General features: G+C 37.9%; 1 protein-coding gene across 1 annotated transcript in view; it reads right to left on the bottom strand.

Moving 5' to 3' along the window:
- The window catches only part of LOC126281368 (esterase FE4-like), a 134861-nt gene that overhangs the window by 7217 nt on the left and 106449 nt on the right, over positions 1-21195 (bottom strand). Inside the window, exon 9 of the mRNA XM_049980325.1 lies at positions 15693-15819. Within this exon, the coding sequence (XP_049836282.1) occupies positions 15693-15819 (127 nt within the window). The remainder of the gene's footprint in view (positions 1-15692; positions 15820-21195) is intronic.

The following is a 21195-nucleotide window of genomic DNA, read 5'->3' as shown; positions in this document are numbered from 1 at the left end:
ACGCACTTTATCAAAGGCGCTGTCAAAGTCTATAGTGATGACCACTGCATGGAGTCTGTAGGCTGCCGCCATCGCAATTAAGTCACGGCATTCCTATGTGGCAGTCTGTATGTTAACCTGTCCTCCAGGCGTCTTTTCCTCTGGCAAGAGGATATGAGGGAGTATTGTTCAGAGCCACAGTGCCAGTAAGTGCACGAAAATCTTGTAATCAACATTGAGTGGGGTGAGCGTCTGTAACTCGTGACCATCAAACCACAGGCTGGTTTGTGGACTGGTATGATTATGCCCTTAGCAAAAGCAGGTGGGATTGCTTGATCAGATGTCATCAGTTCTTGATACATAGTCATCCACTGTGGTACCACAAGGTCCCAAAAGGTAAGGTAAAACTCTATCGGTAAGCCATTAATGCCAGGCAATCTGTTGACAGCACCCTTGGTGATTGCATTGTTGACTTCATCTTGCGTGACCCCACTGTCAAAGCATCCGCCTTCATGTGGGGGAGGGTGCATGTGAGGTAATGCAAAATGGAGTCATATGCTGCAGTTTCAGCATCTCCTTCACTATAAGTATGACGGTAGTGCTCGACGAATGCGTGGACGATGGCATTCTGAGTGGTCACCTGCGTGCCATGAGGCGTGGTCAAAGTGCTCATGATCTGCGACAACACCATCACTCGTCGGACACTATATGATGCATGGATGGAATTTCTAAACTCGTGTGATCATGGTGTCGTGTCCGTATCACCACCCCTTGCAATTTCCAGTGTGCCAGCGCAATTATCTTCACCTTAGTTCTTTGCTATTCCAACTGTTTGTCTGGGGTTGGCGGTTGAGCATACAGATCGTGGAGAATCCCATAATTGAAGTCAACAGTGTCGCGATGCCAGTCGGCCATGTCCTTCCCGTATCTCATCAGTGTCCTCCAGATTGCCAGCTTGGCGCAGTCCAACCACCATGTCAATGTCGAGCGGTAGGGGGGAAGGCGTCGTTTGCAGGCTGCCCACGTTTCAGTGACTTGTTGGCGACCTGCCAGGTCATGCAGGTGAGAAGTGTTGAGTTTCCATGGTGCACGGCTGCGCCATACTGATTGCGGCAGAAGGAGGACCATACAGATGTAACCGCAATGGTCGGAAAAGGCCAGTGGCCAGCGTTTGGCGCCCCGTATTGAAGATCTAAGAGTTTGTGAGGCATATATTCTGTCTAGTTGGCTTGTGGAATGACTGGTAAGTAAGGTATGGCCAGAACGGTGTCCATGTTGAACTTCCCAGGTATTGTGAAGCAGGAGGTCTCGCACCACTATATGTAGTTCCTGACATGTAGTGTAGTGGGGAATCTTGTCTTTGTGATGCAGAATGCAGTTGAAATCACCTCCTAATAGGCAGTGGTCATAATGCCCTAAAAACAGGGGAGCGATTTCCTCGGAATAAAACTACACTCTTTCATGCCATCGGTTGGTGCCTGAGGGAGTGTATACATTAATGATGCATGTCCCCATGGCAGTAAGTGCCATGCCCCGAGCTGATGGAAGGAAGGCAACGTCGGTCACAGATATCCCGTGGCGACATAGATGGCCACTCCGCGCCCTATAGGATCACTAGCGGAGGCGTGGGCGGTATAGCCATTGATATCCGGGAGACTAGCCAAGTGAACTTCCTGCAGAAGGGCGAAATCGATATCCGAAGCCCAGAACATCTCCTGCACAAGGCGTATTTTCACCCAGGAACGGATGTTATTGGTGTTGATGGTTGCTATCCGATAGGCCTGGTGGCGGACTGCTGCAGGCTGGTCCACTCTGCCATCCACGCAAAGCCGTGAGCGTCACAGCGGAATGTTATCCCACTGGCCTGCAGGGGATTCTGCGGAGAATATGATTAGTGGTTCGGCCCTGACGGCGCAGGGTCCCATAACGAGTCCTGCTCCTCGACCTCCTCCTCATGCCACGCCATGGAAGCGGGCACCGGTGTATCATCCATTTCATCTGCAGAGGATTTTGTAATGGTGTGTGGTGTAGTGTCGCCTGTAATATGTTCATGATTTAGTTCAGCATCAGCAGGGGCCACAGGCACACCAGTGGATGTCTCTGCGCTCGTAACATCTTCGTCAGCAGTAGCGGGTTTTGAGGCCTCTTGCTGGTCAACAGTTACATCCTCCTCGACTTGCAACATCTCCTCTTGGCTGGAAACTGTGTGACATCTTTGCTTGCAATGTTTAGGAGAATGTTGTTTCCTTGCCGTGACCCTCCGTGTCTGACGAAGGAAGGGAATCACGTCGCTCTAGCAGGAATGCCACAGTAGGAACTATGAGCGAGTCAATATCCATTATGTTGCCGAGGTCAGGGTCAGCGCCCAGTTGCGTCAGCATTGTTGGAGCGGTCTCGATGGCCGGTCAAGGCGGTGGGCTGTCTGAGACGCTCTCCCTCGATGTCTGGTCGGGCTCGTTGGTGGTGTCCGGGTGATGTTTCAAAGCGGTAGGAGAAGCTAGAGCAGTGGTGTAGGTCACTGATAGCACTGTAGGTTGCGACATGGGTGGTTCTTTAGCAGTTGGAAGTTGCGTAATACACCGTTGTAGGCATTTGGATCTAAGGTGGTCTTGTTTTCAGCACCCGGATCATGTCCAAGGCTGGCCGTCGTATATGATTATTGCACGGCAACCGCAGATCTGTAAGTAGGTCGGGATGTGGCTTCGGAGATCAATGGTGACCTGTTGAAACCTGTTTAGGACAGGATACTTCGGAAACTGTGTCCACTTTTCCGCAGTGTGGCCATGGACTGTGCCGTATGGGCGGAGTGCCGCGACGAGTTCCTCAGCAGGAAGTTCGAATGGCAATTCAAAAATGCGTATTGTTTGCATACCTAAGCCTGCATGGTCGACAGTTACCTCCCCCACATTGCCGTCAGTATGACAGAAGTGGAGCCCCTGTTTGGTCTCACGTAGGATGTGTTCGCAAGCCATGTCATTAATGATTTTAACATAGATTTTAACATGGTCACTGGAATCTTCACTTCCTCTCGCAGAAAATGCTTCACCTCTAGTGCTTTGGGTCGGGCATAATCATTGCAGAAAGTAAATCGGAGTGTAGATTTACAATAACGGTTCACTATGGATCGTACACGGTAAGCCGGCACTTAAGCAACGTCTGTCAGAATGTAAACAAGGCAAGCTCATGCTTCGCATGCAGTCAACACAGATGCATCTCTCAGTGGAAAGCGTTTACTATGTGGGTACATAAGCAGCAGTTGTAAAAGTTTCTTTCCTCAATTTCTGAAAAAATGTGCATTTATGGATCCTATACCTTATGATGAAAAATGCTCTATTTATAATTATCTATTGATCATGCCAATTTTGAGTTGATTGCTCATCATAACCTTTAGGCATGATTTTCTCAAAAATGGGAAGATGTTGAGCCAAAATATCTGAGAGTCCTTTGTTTTAGGTTCAGGGTGTATACATGGAAAAGGAAAAAAATTCCCGGATTTTTCCCAGTAGAAAATACACTTTCTCCCGGGTGAAAATACTGTTTTTCCATGTTAAGTGACAGTATACTTTTCTTTGGCACTGTAAAACTTATCAATCCTTTGAATGTTTATAGTAGAATTTCCAAGCACTTTAGAAAATTAAACTCAGGGGGGAAAAACACATCTTCAAAAGATCTTTAATGTGCAGCAGCAAGAACGGTGCTTATTTTCATGTTACGAAGGTATAAATTCGAATTCCACTGAACAACACATGTTACTTTACAAAGCATAGAAATCGAGATTGGGACGCTCTTTTCTAAGCCAGTCATAAGCTCATGTCACATGATTTCACCAGCTGATAACAGCACAGTACATATGATGTAGTCAGCCAATAGCAAGATCACTCTTAAGAAGTGTGAACACACAAATAAGAAAAGTTAATCATTTAAATTAATATACATAGTGTTGCTACAAGAAAAACAAAGCTTTCACATACAATATTGGTCTCTAACATTAATACACTGCAAGAGAAGCTAAACTTCCACATATAATGTTGATTTTTTTTGCACTTATTACACTTTAAGATACATCACACAATAATGCCAGTAAAATTTTTAATAACGACGTAAATGTCTGATCTTCTGGGCTAAAAAATCTTCTAGATGGTCATCCTCAAAGAGTCGATTTTTAAATGAGAGTCAAAGGCTCTGTTATTTAATAAATTCATCGTACATTCTCGCACATAGTTCATCTTGCATAAAAAGGAAACTTATTTTGAAAGTAATGTTTTTGAAACCACCATTCGCAATGTTTTCCCGTGACCTGTTAGAAATAGGTTCGCCTCAGCAGTTGCCAGAGAGCACCAGGTAACAGGTGTCACTGTGCTTACACAGCTACGATGATGCAGGAAGCTTGCATGTTCGTACGTGTAGAACATTAAAAGATCTTGCATTATGTCATAAAAGAAACATGACATCTGAGGATATTTCAAGAGCATCGGAATTTCGTGAACCATACTAAAATGCATAATTTAGATTAAAGTGCACATTCGTATATCCAGAATTGGATGTACATTTTCTTGAGTACCAGTACTGTGTTATCTCATGTTTGGTTCTTTATTATGGCATAATGCCACACGAGCTAGAAGACGGAAAACATGAGCTTGAAATGCAGTGAACAATTGAAACTAGCCAACAGTGTGGAATAAACACTTCATCTCAAATAAATTGACTGCCTCAGAGCAAAAGATTAATAAAAGCCAAATCTCTTTAGCAAACTGACAAAAAATAACTTCATTGTTTTGCAAGGCGATTAATGCTTGACCGTCAGAAAGATGGATATAAAACCTGAAACTAATAACATATTTTAGCCTTCCATAATTATGCAAATGTATTTTAATTCATTTGATAGCTCCTGGCCACAGAAATCCATTTCGTTTTCATTTAATGTGAGAGCAATAAATGAAGAGGAAACAGCAAAATCACTAAATGTAAACACAGGTCACATGGAGACTACCCACCTCCCCACTACAGCTCAGACTGCTCTGTGCATCAGCCCCTGATCTAAGATATTTCCGAACAGCGGAAGTACTAGATAGTGGCGCCCAGCCACACATCTGTAGCCAGAAACAGGAGAAGGTAGTAGTCATATGTGACTCAACTGTGCATGCACAAGAGTGTGCCCACAACTGCTCAAACGAATCTAATATAAACAGCTGACATTTCATGCTCATCAGAGGCAATTTGTTGTTAGGAAGCATTGCATAGTCTTCCTTAAGCCTTTTGACACACTATGCTGTTGGCAGACGATTGTATGAGCACTGTGTTTTATTGTTGTATATGGCATTTTTTCTTTTTTTTCTGTCATTCATGTTTTGTTGCTGCAGCATTATTCTGCAGATGTGGGGTACAGTAATATCTTTCGTCAGAGTATTGGTTCTTACAAGCCAAAATCACAAAAATTTAACTGAAAACTAAAACAATGAAAAATTACCAGGTTTTTCCTGGTTTTCTGCTGGATGAAAAAATTCCTGGGTTTTTCCCAGATCTCCCAGTTGTCCTGGTTCGTATACACCCTGAGGTTGTATACAAGTGACCTGCCAAATTTCAGTCAAATCGGTTGGCCGTGTCTGAGGCCTTCCCTTGTTAGTCTGATAGCTGAATATATCTATCATTTCTTTTTCACTGTGCCTGTCTGTGACTCAACACTTCCTCTATGTGGTCATCATCATGTGACAAAGGGCCTACCATTGGGTGGACCATTCGCCAGGTGCAAGTCTTTCGATTTGATGCCACTTCGGTGACTTGTGCATCAACGGGAATGAAATGACAATGATTATGGCAGCACAACACCCAGTCCCTGAGTGGTGAAAATCACCGACCCAGCCAGGAATCAAACCCAGGCCCTTAGGATTGACATTTTGTCGCGCTGACCACTCAGTTACTGGGGGTGGATCTCTATGTGGTGAGAAGCCATCTAATCTTTCCATACTGATATACCGATGTGGATGTAGATATACACATTGTGATGGCATGGCATGTACTGCACTGAATCGTTTAGTGTCTGTTCAGTGCCAAAGCAGTATGCTGTACTTGTAGTTATGATAACTAACATAATATGAAAAGATAAAGACTAATGAAAAGCACTATGAATGTACCACTCCATACACTAATGTCCAATGACACAGCACACAGTTTAAAGACCTGTTTTGGTTTTTGCTGATGACTGTGAGTATGTACATATAAGAAAGATTCAAGACTCAAGTTATGGGCCACTAAATGTAATGAATTCTTAACTGTAGCAAAAAAGAAGTAGACTAAAAGTGGACCACTAGAAGCAGACCCAATAGATTTACTTTTACAGGAATATTCTACACCACTTACAGATATAAGTTTTGCCAATGCTACTTATAAGGAAATTTAAAAGATAATTTGGCACTAAAAAGCTCTAGGTACAATGGTGATAAAATATAAGTACTAAAAACTTGTTAGTGTCCTTTATCAGTATAAAAATTTGTGCTGACTTGATAGTGTTCTTGATTCACCCAAACTAGTCACAAAAAGTGTCTGATGTCCTCAAGGCTAAGCAGTTCGTGTATTTTTAATCAAAAACCTCTTTCTCAATTCTTTTCTGACCACATGAAATCATTGGGTACTGATAACTGTGTAATAGGTATGAAACTAAACCTGTGTCAACAGTACATTTCAGTTGAGCATGCCATGTCCCTAGTTGTGAGTGGGACGAGGCAGCTTCTGCACATCATCCAATCTGTTAACATGCCTTGAAGAATCATTTTAAGCTTAGACTTTGTGCATGTTGACCCTTTATGGCAACAACACAAAGTAGTCCACCAAACTGGCATACACCACAATGATAACTTTGTGATGAAGCAAGCTGGGATATTTTTACTTCCCCTCTTGTTTTGCTATCTGCCACCTTAAAATTAATTTTTTCAATTTTAACTGATGACCATTAACATATGTGAATAGAATCTGCATTTTCATAAAACAGAAATGTCGGTCCTGAGTTTTAAAGAATATAACACCAGATCTAATTTCGTGCTTAGTTTTTGTATGAAATTGATTTTCTAATTTATTTTGACTATTACTAATTAGTATCTTTCAGTATAGGGCAAAATCAATAATTGTTTGGTAACTTAAATTCTATTGTTGACATACAAACAACTATAAATTCTGCACTAATTATAAATGTTTGGAAACGAAATGTAGTAGTCTTATCTATTTGGCTCTAGTCGAAAACATGTTAGCAAAATCAGCTCTTCATTAATTCCAAAGTAATTAACAGGTTTATTCAAAGTATTGTTTGAGTACTTGTATTTGTTAATTTCATGATTTAAACACATAATTCGACCTAATTCTTGTAGTAGAAGAAACTGTTAAAAAGAACAAATTTTTGAATGTATACAGTTAATTTAATGAGTTAAGATTTAATTGTAATTTCTATAAATTTAACATTGAACAATGTGTGGTTTGGGCCCCTACTATTGTGTGGATATATAAGGGCCTAATTTTTGGTCATGAGATAGTCAGTCCATGGCCGAGTTTCAGACGAGGAACCTGTGTTCCTGCATGCATCTGTGAAATAAGTGTAACACTATTAGGCCATGGTTTAAAACAAAGATAGTGTCTGCTCCATACGTAGCTTTCTATTCTTCAAGAATTGTGAACTTGGTGGTTAGGTTTCTACTGCTTGTAGATGTTCAATCATTGCAATAGACAGTAGTTGCATATCTAAACCCTATTTTTTCAGCCAGTAGATCGACACCAAGGACAAGAAATGACCAAAGAAGAAACAAAGTAGGTGAACCATCCATATGGTGCCCTGACATGAGGAATATTGTATGTGGGCACACTAAACTAGAACAATAACTTTGACAGTGAAGCGTGAACTCAAGTGGTTTACAGGGATTTAAATGGAAGAGATGATACAGACAATCAGTGCTGGGTTTTCATAACGAAGAAAGTGCAACAGCCAATCAGCGAGCGGGTTCTATGGAAGCAGCCATTGAGTACAAGAGCAGCCAATCAGCATGCAGATGGACATAGCTGACTGGAGGTAAACAAGATGCCTTGCCAAGAGAATTACAACTCGCCGCAGCCCTGAAGATGATGGACCACAACCGCAGCACCAGCAGCAGAGCAGCAGAAGAAGAGTGAATGAGAATTATGTAATTTCATAGCAAAAGCTGATTTGTATGAAGTGATTCATAATGATTGACTTTAACGAAAAAGACAGCGTGACTGAGAACAAAGCTGTAGAGGATACGTTTTTAAGTGAACAGAAAGACCTAAGTGGGAATGGTTCTGTAGATGATTGTAGTTATAAACCAGACATGAATGTAACTTTGAAGGATGTGGACAAAGGTCCTATTGTAAAGAGCAAAATGGACAAAAAATACTGTAGTGGGTGAGATCGTTAAGGTTAAGGAGAAGGAATCTAGTAGCAGAAATCAGCTAGGGCAAAAGTTTATGGCAAATGGAAGAGTAGAAGCAATGTTAAGGCAAATGTTGAGTAATACCAATAGTTTGAAAGAAGACACTAATAGGTTGGGAAAGAGTACACAGAAAGTAGTACATAATACTAATGGGAAATTAACATTGAGTAGTAAATGTGTAGAAGAGAGAGAGAGACTTTGTGATGACAATAGCAGGAAGGTGGAGGTTTCCGAGAAGCAATGTGCTGAAAATAGGGTTAAACTTAAGAACCAAATCAATCAGATTAAAAATGATTCAGAAACTGAGTTAGAAACCAAGTGTGCAGTAGTGGTAGAGGAAACACTGGTAAAAATGAATAAAACTGTTGATTCAAAATTGGCTGAAATAGAGGAAAAGATGGAAGAGGTACAAAATCTAAATCATAGTTAAAGTGAAAGTGGGTCTGAATCTGACAGCAGTTGTAATGATGATAATAGTGACAAATCTAGTAGTGATAAGGATGAGGTTTTTGAATTTACAATTGATAATGATGGCAATGTGTTAAGTAAGGAAAGAATAAACAATGATAATATTAGGCCTAATGAAGAGTTAGAGTTTGAGAGTGCTAATGAGGAAGAAGACCATGCTATCTGTCATTTCACTGTGTCTGATAATAATTTTGATAAGCAGGTTGATAGTTTTTCCAGGGAAAGGATTAATGAGGATTTGCTGTGTGAAGATGATCACATGGTAAGTAAAAATGAAGTGTGACAACCTGTAATAACAGCAAGTGTACAATGTATACATGTTAAATGTTTACTGGACAGTGGTAGAGATTTGAATGGCATTTCACAGGCATTTTTGAACCTATTAAGAACACAGAGAGTATAGTAGTGAGGCATGTTTATGGGGAAAAAAATATTGGTGCTACTGGTAAGCTATCAAAGAGTGTGAAACTAGAGGTACTATTAGCTATGGAATTGGCAGGACAGCTGTTGGAATGTAATTTATTGGCGATTCAAAATCTCAGTAGTGATGTAATATTTGGGAATAATTCCTTGTGCAGTTAGTAAGTAGGGGGTTCAACACTCTGTGTTGGATTCATTATGTGGCGATAATGCTTACCCCAGCTGTCTGCTTCATTTTTCATGTTTCCTGAGGTAGTCAAACTCTTCTCCTATCAAACAAAGAGGTAAGGTAAACTGAAAATGAAAGGTGTCAGCACATGTGGAGGATAATTAACATCTGAAGTAACCAGCTCATTTTGTGCTGCAGCAGAGACAATGTGTAATATAAACCATCTCGGATACCAGATCTTAATATTAATTGGGGTATAATGGGAGTGTTTGGTTCAGTGCAATCAGTATATGGAGATAACTGTCTACCTATAGAAGTGTGTCATTGTACAGTCTTTTCTGACATTAAGGAATTACAACTTTTAAATGTATTTGCCTGGAGTAATGTGTGTGGAATGTATTAGCATCGCCCTTCAGGCTGGATTACAGTGAAATAATAGTTTGTCTAAGTGATGATTTCATCTGATTGTTAATTAGAGTTAAGTTGCCTTAGTGTAAGGATCTGTTACTGTGGAGTGTTTTCCAGTAGAATCAATTTTGCATTAGGTAGGCACAGCAGGTGTTTATTTATTAGATAATGAAACAATAATGGAATAATAAAGCAATGAATAATGTTAGGATCTTAATGGTTAGGGAGCCTGTCTCTGCAGTAGGGATATTTTTTGAGAATGCACTCCACTAGTTAACAAGATAAGAAATGTAAGTAAAATAATGGAGCTGACAGACATGCTTGAGTAATGAAAAAGGTAACTATATACAAACAAATGTAGTGTAACTATCTTGATGATCAAATTTTGAACTAGGCAACCTTGGGTACTGTTTATATAATACAATTCATGACACTGCAGCTGGGAATAAGAGCTTAACAGAAAGAACAATATTTACAAGTCATATAATGCTGCAGCATTGGATCTGTAAGTTGTCTGAAAACTTCTGTTGGTGTTCTGAGGAATTATAAGCTTAAAGTGGTAATACTGGAATGAAAAGAAGTTATTTTGCTGATTAATTGACAACTGTGCTGCTAGACTGATGTGAATATTCTGACAGGTAAACTAAATGGTAGCATTTTTTGAGAATTTAATTTTCTGTATGAATGAGAGTAGTACTCAGAGTGGAGAAATAGGGCAATGATTTGGTACAACTTCCATCTCCTTTATTTTGATTTGAATAGTAATTAAGTTATGTGATGGTGACTAATTTTTTTTTCATGATGTAATGAGTTTTTACTGCAGGTAATGTACATACTTTAGGTGATATATTGCAAGTGGGAAAGAAACAAAAGTCTTTCAAGTTTAACCAGTTTCAGATAGTTATGATTTAGAGTAATGTTTTGTAGTGTAAATGTGTACTTGATTTTAAATTTGTACAAGTGCATACCTTTCATACTACAGTGAATTTTAGTGCTAATTATTGTAATTTTTAATAATCATTTTTAAGTGTTGTAGAGAAAATAGGATCCAGCTAATCATTAGAAAATTCAAGGCAGTATATGGAAGAGGCTGTACCTACGCAATGTGATAAAATTGGAATTCAATCTGCCTCTTCTACTGAAATTAGGAAAATAATAAATTCACTCTAAAGTAAAAGCTCATATGGAATTGATGGCATTGCCAACAGAGTACTTAAAGTATGTTCCCAACAAATCAGTAGGATTCTCAGCCACATATGTAGTAGCTCACTGAAACAGGGCATTTTTCCAGATAGGCTGAAATACGTTATTGTTAAACCATTGCATAAAAAAAAGGGGATAGATCTGTTGCTAACAACTACCACCCAATCCCATTCTGACAGCTTTATCCAAAATTCTTGAAAAAGTAATGTATTCAAGAGTAGCATCATGTATTTGTAAAAATGAAGTACTAACAAAATGTCAATTTGGTTTTCTGAAAGGTTTTTCAACAGAAAATGCTATATATGCTTTCACTGATCAAATATTAAATGCTCTGAATAACCGAACATCACCCATTGGGATATTTTGTGATCTCTCAAATGCTTTTGATTTTGTGAATCATGAAATTCTTCTAGATAAGCTTTTGTACTGTGGTATGGGTGGGACAGTAGACAAATGGTTTAATACATACTTAACTGGAAGAATGCAGAAGGTTGAAATTAACGGTTCAGATAGTCTGCAAAAATCAGCAAAGCCCTCCAATTGGGGAGGTATCAAGAATGGTGTCTCACAGGTTGTCTTGGGCCCCTTATTGTTCTAAATATATATTAACGACTTGCCTCTCTATATTCATGATGATGCAAAAGCTAGTCCTTTCTGCTGATGATACAAGTATAGTAATCACACCCAAGAAGCAAGAATCAGCTGAGGAAATTGCAAATAATGTCTTTCAGAAAATTATTAAGAGGATCTCTGCCAATGGACTCTCACTAAATTTTGAGAAAACACAGTTTATACAATTCTGTACAGTAAATGGCATAAGACCATTGATAAATATAGACTTGAACACAAGTCTGTTGCTAAGGCAGAAAACTCAAAATTACTGGATGTGTGCATTGATGAGAAATTGAATTGGAAGAAACACATTGATGATCTGCTGAAATGATTACGCTCAGATACTTATGCTATTAGGGTTATTGCAAATTTTGGTGATAAACATATCAGTAAATTAGCCTACTATGCCTATTTTCATTCACTGTTTTCAAATGGCATCATATCTTGGGACAATTCATCATTAAGAGAGAAAGTATTCATTGCACAAAAGCGTGTAATCAGAATAATAGCTGGAGCCCACCCACGATCACCTTGCAGACCATTACTTAAGGAACTTGGGATATTCACAAATCTCACTTTGGCATAGAAAGGGGTAAATTATGCTGCCACAAAAATCTTCGGTCATTTACCAAATAGTATTAAAAGTCTGACAGATAGCTGACCAACATTTAAAAGCAAATTAAAAGAATTTCTGAAAGACAGCTCCTTCTACTCAATAGATGAATTCTTAGATATGAACTAGTGACTGTAAAAATAAATAAATAAAATTAATTGATTAATTGATAAAGAAAATTTATGTTAAAGTGACACAACATTACGAAATGTATTCATGATCTATGGAACAAGGATTGATGTATGTATGTAATGTTATTAGAACTATATAATGTATCTGTTTATCATGTAATGAGTATCATTTGCCATTAGTGTTAAACATTTTTTCCTTAGACTTAAGTTAGAAGAAAAATAAGCGTACTAAAGTAAGATAGTTTGTCTAATTTTTTTCATGTACTGTGGTGGAGAACAACCACCTTCAAGGGAACTGATAGCACTGCATTTCCTTACTAACTGGCACTTGGACCTGTTGAAGGGGCAGACAGCTTAGTGAGAAAGTGCGTAAAATCTCATTAAGTGTGAAAGTGCTTGTGAAACATATTAAACATAGATCAAGTGAAATTTTCCCTCTATTGCAACTCACGAGGATTTATTATTTGAAGCAAACACACAGGACTTGTATCAAATGATATGTATCTGCAAATGCAATCTTCGCTTACCCGAAAAGGACATCACTTATGATGAAGATGCAAAATTTTTGTTAAAAGTATAACTTGTGGATATTTTGTGATATTGTACAATACACTGTATGTAATTATTTTGTATGGGGTTTTTGTATGGCCAGTTCAATTTAGTATAAATGTGAAAAAACATATGTACTGCAGTTTTAGTCAGATTTCTTATGTAATATTTGTTTGTGTGTAGATTTTAAACCCAATTTCTAGGATCACTTGTGGTCATTGAATTGACCAGCTAGCTATTTGCAATATCTGTCTGGTCAATCCAATGAGGGGGTGATGTGACAAAGCAAGCTGGGATAGTTTTACTTTCCCTCTTGTTTTGCTATCTGCCTCCTTAAAATTTATTTTTTCAATTTTATCTGATTGCCATCAACATACATGAATGGAATCTGCATTTTCCTAAAAGAGAAAGGTTGGAACTCAGTTTTAAAGAATATAACACCAGATATAATTTTGTGCTTAGTTTTATGTATGTAATTGATTTTCTGATTTATTTTGACTATTAATAGTTAGTATCTTTCAGTATAAGGCAAAATCAGTAATTGTTTGGTAACTTAAATTCTATTGTTGACATAGAAACAAATATAAATTCTTCACTAATTATAAACATTTGGAAGACAAAATGCTAATATCTTAAAGTATCCATTTGGCTCTAGTAGAAAACATGTTAGCAAAACCAGCTCTTCATTAATTCCAAAGTAATTAACAATTTTATCCAAAGTATTGTTTGTGTACTTATATTTGTTAATTTCATGATTTAAACAAATAATTCAGCCTAACTATTGTAGTAGAAGAAATGGTTAAAAAGAATGAATTTTTTGATGTAAGACTTAACAAGTTAAGTCTTAATTGTAATTTCTGTAAATTTTACTTCTAAACTGTGTAGTTTTGGCCCCTATTATTTTGAGGATATATAAGGGCCCAATTTTTGGTCATGAGACAGTCAGTTCATGGCCGAGTTTCAGACGAGGAACCTGTGTTGGTTAGATCAACAACAATCTATCCGTGAAATAAGTGTAACACAGTTAGGTCATGTGTTAAAACAATGATAGTGTCTGTTCCATACATACCTTTCTATTCTTCAAGAACTGTAAACTTTGTGGTTAAGTTTTTACTGCTCGTTGATGTTCAACAGGAAACTCTTGTTGCGATATGTGGATGTTCACCTGCATACTATTAATGTGGCTTATGGAAAGTTAAAAAACAGTGCACTGGCCAAATAACTACATATTATTTGGGGGGGGGGGGTGAAAAGTGAAAGTAAAAGACCGTGAAACACAACTGTGCATCTGTGGGCTACATCATTTGCAGACATCTAACCCTATTTTTTCAGCTAGTACATTGACACTGAGGACAACAAATGATCAATGAAGAAACAAAGTAGGCAAACCGCTACCACATGAGGACAATCAGCCACTCTCATGATGCAAAACATTGAAGATCCACCTCATATCAATTGTCTGCTGTCAGCAACACTAGCAGATGACACCTGCCTACAAATTAAGGCTCATAGGTAACTCACGTAGACTGTAACAGCACTGCATCCTGACATTATGGAAATAATTGGGTGCAGTGTGAATGGGGATTGGGCGCAGACAGTATACAGTGATTCCACATCATCAATTTGACTTCTAACCATCCAAACAATAGTACAACCCCTCTCTCCCCCCACCCCTCAACCTCCATTCTGCTTGAAGAATGTTTATAGTACACAAGTTCATGTAAATAAAATAGAAAGAAACTTCCACATGGGAAAAATATATCAAAAACAAAGATTCCAAGACTTACCAAGCGGGAAAGCGCCGGCAGACAGGCACATGAACAAAACACACAAACACACACACAGAATTACTAGCTTTCGCAACCGATGGTTGCTTCTTCAGGAAGGAGAGCGAAAGACGAAAGGATGTGGGTTTTAAGGGAGAGGGTAAGGAGTTATTCCAATCCCAGGAGCGGAAAGACTTCCCTTAGGGGAAAAAAAAGGACAGGTGTACACTCGCACACACACACACACACACACATATCCATCCGCACATACACAGACACAAGCAGACATATTATATTTGCCTTTAAATATGTCTGCTTGTGTCTGTGTATGTGCGGATGGATATGTGTGTGTGTGTGTGTGTGTGTGTGTGTGTGTGCGAGTGTACACCTGTCCTTTTTTTTCCCCTAAGGGAAGTCTTTCCGCTCCTGGGATTGGAATAACTCCTTACCCTCTCCCTTAAAACCCACATCCTTTCGTCTTTCGCTCTCCTTCCTGAAGAAGCAACCATCGGTTGCGAAAGCTAGTAATTCTGTGTGTGTGTTTGTGTGTTTTGTTCATGTGCCTGTCTGTCGGCGCTTTCCCGCTTGGTAAGTCTTGGAATCTTTGTTTTTGATATACAAGTTCATGTAAAATTAACATGGAAATAACTACCATATTTCACATTGCTGTCAGTCACATTTTTGCTGTAGTGGAATGTTAGTCTGCTTTCACAAACTAGCATAGTAAAATAATGTAATCTTAGGAGTAGCACACCATATTGATGAGAAAATCTGAGTTTGGGAACATGATATCCTGTGAGTATTTCTCTGTCAGTGACAGGCACAATAAAAATGATAAGTTTAGAATTTAAATTATTTTAAATTGAAGCCTAATTTAATTTTTTGTCCTGTAATCCACACTCTTTTGTTTATAATATTATATGCCAAATAAATGTGGCTACTTACCCATTTCTCATAAAGTTGATCCACATATCAAGTAAGAAATTTGACATGTCTTTTTCTTCTTGATTTTCAAATCTTGGTATGTATGATGTATTAAGAATATATCCAACATCATCAGCATGGGCTACACCTAAAGATATCAAAAGACAGTAATACTGCATCAAATATAACATTATCACTAATGGTCCTAGGTGTAAGTGAGACAAAGCTCAAATCAAAGTATCAGACAAATACAGTTATGCATACATTGTAAAACATATCTGGAAAATGACATTTCAAGATTTTTGTGAGAATGATTTCTATCAATAATAATAATAATAATAATACAAGTTTATATTCCACTTTGAAGACAATTTCAGGGTGATACAATATACAAACAATACATGCTTCTAAATTTCTAAGCTACAAGAAAATGCCTAACTGTATACTAACTTCAGATTTCTGGCCGTGAAGATGTTTCACAGTTTGTTATACAGAAATTCCTTAGAAATATCATCAGCCAAACCCACAACATATACTGTATATATGCATGAGATAGATGCCAAGAACCAAGAATGATGTTATTGGATCCATTATGTGTCCCACTCAAACAAGTTGTCAGACAATTTGGTTTGTACGCCTACTAGAAACTTACTTAGTCTGTTAACCTCAAACACAAATTACAAAAAAGTGAAGAAGCAGTGAAATTAGAGGAAGTTCGTAAAATACTGATAAAATTGTATGCATCACTCTGTATCACATGTTATTCCTGCCATATTTGGACAACAGTTGCCTCTGTTGTTATTTGGCTGCTGACTCTGTATCACAAAATTTGACAAATAGTTACAAGCTGCATGGATGCACTGCAACCGCCTTCTATTAATGTTCTTCTTGTCACTGTCAAAACCCTGCAATTGACTTGAGAAGACAATAAATATGCTCCAAATATCAACTAAAATAATGAGAATTTAAGTGAGACTTCTTTGCTTGAGAATTCAGCAGCTAGCTGAGAAATGCTCTACAAGTAGATAACCAGTTTATAAAAAAACTTTTTCTGCAGTATATTGTCTTTTATGATGGGTAATTACTACATCATGAAACTGGAATGGTTTTTGACTATCTGTTTCATGAAAGATTATAAAAATACAACAAGAGATTTGGACACTCATACATCATATATCATACATGGAATCTGATATGAATATGGAACTGTTACAGGGCTTTCCAGGTGAATTGAAATCTGTGCATCACTCTATAGGGATGAGTCATATACTTTAGATGGCACTGACAGTGCATTTTATAAAGAAGAGGCACACCATAATGGTAAATTCCAACTGTATACATTCATACTAGCCATTGCAGTACTACTTTGTGGAAGAGTGATGAATATCACATAGGAACAGTGAAGCAGAATATATTGCTTTGGTGGATAAAATGAATTAATATTGGAAAAAATCTGACATTTTACTTGATACAGAACAGATTTTATACAGTCTTGAAATATCTCCCATCACAAAACTACAACAGTATTTTACATCTCTCTACATTTGCTATACTATGAAATATTACATTCTAAAACAATAATGGAAATTACTGGATGGAAAAATATATAAAATAAGGGAAAGGCAAACACTTACCTATAGAGGTTTGGTGGGTTGCACATAGAAACATGTAGTGGAGAGCAGTTGACACTCAAACTTAAATCCTTGCAGTAGCAACAAGACTGATTATTAAATATTAATTATTGAAAGTCTTTGCCTGGGTCAATGGAGGTAGGAACGGGGTAGAAAAGCACGCACAAGGCAAGGAGAAGGGATATAGGGTAGTGTGAGGCAGGTCTCTGCCAGATGGCTCTGTGGCTGCAAAACAATATGAAAGGAGTCCACAGGTAGGGATAGAGACAGGGAGAAGGGGTGGGCGAGATGGGAGGAAAGAAGAGAAAGGTGGTGGTGAAGACAAAGACAGGGAGGGGAGAGAATAAGGGAGAGGGCTGGAAAAAAGGGCAAAAATCCGGGAAAAAATGAGAGAGAGAGAGAGAGAGAGAGAGAGAGAGAGAGAGAGAGAGAGAGAGAGAGAGAGAGAGACCAATTGGGAGGTGGAGATGGGGGAGAAGAGCAATAGGAGAAGGCAGTACATGATCTGGATGGAGAAGGAATGGTATGAACAAAAGAAAGAAGGGAAAAGGTCAGGTCAGGAAGTGAGAAACAAGTTAGTGGTGTTCTAGGCCAGGGTGATTGTGAGAGCACAGGACATACAGTAGAGAGAATGCCCACCTATGTAATATAGAGAAACTTGTGCTGGAAGTGAATATTTCAATGGCTCTTGTAGTGAAGCAGCTGTTGAATTCATTAATACTGTGGTGTGAAGTATGTTCAGCAATTGGACTCTCAAGTTTGTGGTTTACCACAGTTTGGTGGTGGCCTTCAAGCTAGTGGACAGATGGTTACTTATCATGCACACATAGAATGCTGTACAGTAATTGAGAAGTATTTTAATAAAATTCAGCACACTCCATTTACAAAATTTTACAGGAGAGCTATTTTTTTAATTGTACTCAATATAAATTATTCAAAAAATGTCATAAGTATAGTACTGGTCATCCATGTAGGTAGGGATGGATGGAGGAGTAACAAGTTCATCAATAAGAGCCTTTATTCAGGAAAAAAGTTACAAATTACCAAATTTTTACAGAAGTCTACATATGTACTTTTTCATGCATGTTTCTTCTTTATTTTATAATCTTTGTGTTATAACAAAGATTCTAAGCATTTAAATTCAGTGGGCTATTAAGCATGTTATATTTTCTATGTAATATAAAAATAAGAGGTTAACCATGTATTAGTAAATTTATATTTTACTTGCAAGTTAACACATGAACAGAAGCTTCAACAGCAACAAAATATGTTTCTCACATTTTAAACCTTGTATGAAACTCATAATTGCATGTTTAAATGACAGCTGAAGTCATAACAATACTGAAACACAATCCCATTTAATTTAAAGGTTCTTCATAACACAGAATTTTGTCTTCAGTCTCATTATCATTAACATTCCCTCGTGAAACTTCTGAACAGACTCTTTACTTTAAAAGGATCATTTTAAAAAGTAAAACATCAACTTCTTCACTTCACTATCTTTGTTTTTGCTTATGTGATTCAGTGATGAAGTGAAAATGCTTTAAAAATTACTGCAGCACCTCTCTTTCCAGGTTTCAACACCTCAACAGTACCAGTGATCCAAAGCAAGTACTTTGAAAAAGGCATTGCACCCTGGTTTTAGGTCATCTTAAATAGTGCAGTACTGCTGCCTCAGATATCTTAAAAGGCAATTTCATTTCATGTTTGGAGACTGATTTCTTATTTTTAATATAACAGTCCCAAAAGTCATAAATTCTGAGGCCAGAAGGTTTATTTCATATTGTCTTAGGTCTTTTTCAATAACACCAAAACTCCAGTCAGGAGTCAAATTGCTACCAGTGTGGAGTTTTTGTTTCTGGAGTCACAAGAATCAGAAAATAATGTGAGGCAAAGATTTTCTGCACCTTCTTTCGATAGATATTGCTCTAAAGAATCTAAACAGTCTCTCACAGCACATGCAATTTCATTTGGCCAACACCCCCCCCCCCCCCCCCCTTTCTCACGTCCTTTGGCTCAACTGCGCTATCCCCACCTGTCCTGAGTCAGACTCAAGCCTTGCATAGTTAATTACTTTGTGTGCTTACTTTTGTGAATATTTTAAGATCATACAGTTATACAATCAGACCTGTCTGTAGTAAAAATACTTGTTCAACAGACAGTTTGGATAGGGGTCTAGTCTACTGATAGTTATGTCGAACTGTCACAGCAATGTTTCTATTTTCATTTAAAATGATGAAAAATCTTTTTGCCTTTACTTTGTGCAGCCTATAATCTATTCTTATATTATTCTTTAATTACCAATCTTGAGGTGATTTTAATTCCAAACCTTGAGGCGACTTTAATCCTACTGACAAAGGATGTACAAGTTATCAGTATGGCGATTTCCAAAGCCCAGATTGATTCACCTGCAGAATACTTTTTTGTGCTTTGAAGGAGAGCAGCTTAATAACTCTTGTTTTACTCAAGAAGCAGCAATGTGCCTATCAAACTTTTTTTTAAATTTAGCCCTGGTGCAAGATATGTTCATTTAACTTTATTTCAAGAGTAATGAGAATATCTGCATTTATATTCAAGCATATTATTCTTATTTATCGGTGTCTGCTTTTTGTCCATTTCCTGTAACTTGCTAGCTTATCCACCTCAGTTCTCCTTAGGTGAGTTGTTCCCAACCTTTCTAAGAGCCTTATCCCTGAGTTCAATTAGATATTAGGACAGTAAACCCTCAACCACTCTCCGGCCCTCCACCTTTATCAAAATATTTATGTTAGTACCTAACTAAACTTGAGAATGAAAAAGAATTTTCTCTGAACAGTTTCATTTTCCAAAATTAAAAAAAGATAGATAATACTTAATGTTTGTAGGTGTTTTCTTAAACCACAAACTAATGAGTCACTGGGACAGTTGGTACCGAATAGTTATAACAACGTTTTTTTTACAGACTGGTGAAGCAATTGCTACCTGCAACTCCTCACAAAAGACAGCTGACTATACACATTGAGAGTAGACACTTGTTACAAAAGATGCTTCCCCTGCACCACTCTTTTCTCTAGTGACACTTGCTTCACCCACAAACTGCAGCTCAATTTAAAACCAAGTACATTACAATATGTGCACTATACTTTGACCTGTTCTTCATAAATCACCTGATTACTGGATTCTTTACCTCTGAACTGGCAGAATTAGGGAGACTTCAAGCTGCCAATGCTTTGTGTCTGGTTGCTGCCACTAATTATTATTATTATTATTATTATTACACAATTTTGCCCAAAATCTTTTTATTCTTCAGCTGTATTTCTGTTTCCTTTGCTCTGTCCATATTTTCCCTGTTTTCTTCCTTTCTTTTACTTAAAATTTCATGTTTATAATTTTGTTTCTGAATCTGTCTGTTTCAATTCTCATTTCCCTGTCAATGACAATGCATTGGCCTTCTTATATTTCTTGAAAGCAATTGGTTTTTAATTGAGCTTTTATTACAAGCATAATAAATCTTCTTTATGAGTCTGTTGTTGTTTATTCCAGGTATGTGTCCATAGAATGTTAGTCAGCATTTTTGGATCATTTTTGCGAGTCTGTGTGTTGGTGTAATTCATTGGTTGGTCTCGTCATCCATATATGACCACAAAAACATTTCTGGGGATTTTACTTTTTTTGTCTCCGTATGCCTATGCCTGATGCTCTGATTGTGATCCTTTCTGGTGCGTGAAGTGCAACTGGATTGTAATATCTGAGTTTGGTCCGCCTTGAAATGTTTCTTTCATTGTTGTGCATCCATGTCAGTTTATATGATTCTGAAGTTTATCAGTTCATTCTGTGCTGGAAGCCTCGCTTGATCCTCTTATTTGTATATAATCCACTAAATACTTGAAATCTCACATGCTGGTAACCTTTCT

This window comes from Schistocerca gregaria, chromosome 1 (assembly GCF_023897955.1).
Source record: "Schistocerca gregaria isolate iqSchGreg1 chromosome 1, iqSchGreg1.2, whole genome shotgun sequence".
Classification (NCBI taxonomy): Eukaryota; Metazoa; Arthropoda; class Insecta; order Orthoptera; family Acrididae; genus Schistocerca; species Schistocerca gregaria.
This window is presented reverse-complemented; position numbering and strand designations above follow the sequence as displayed.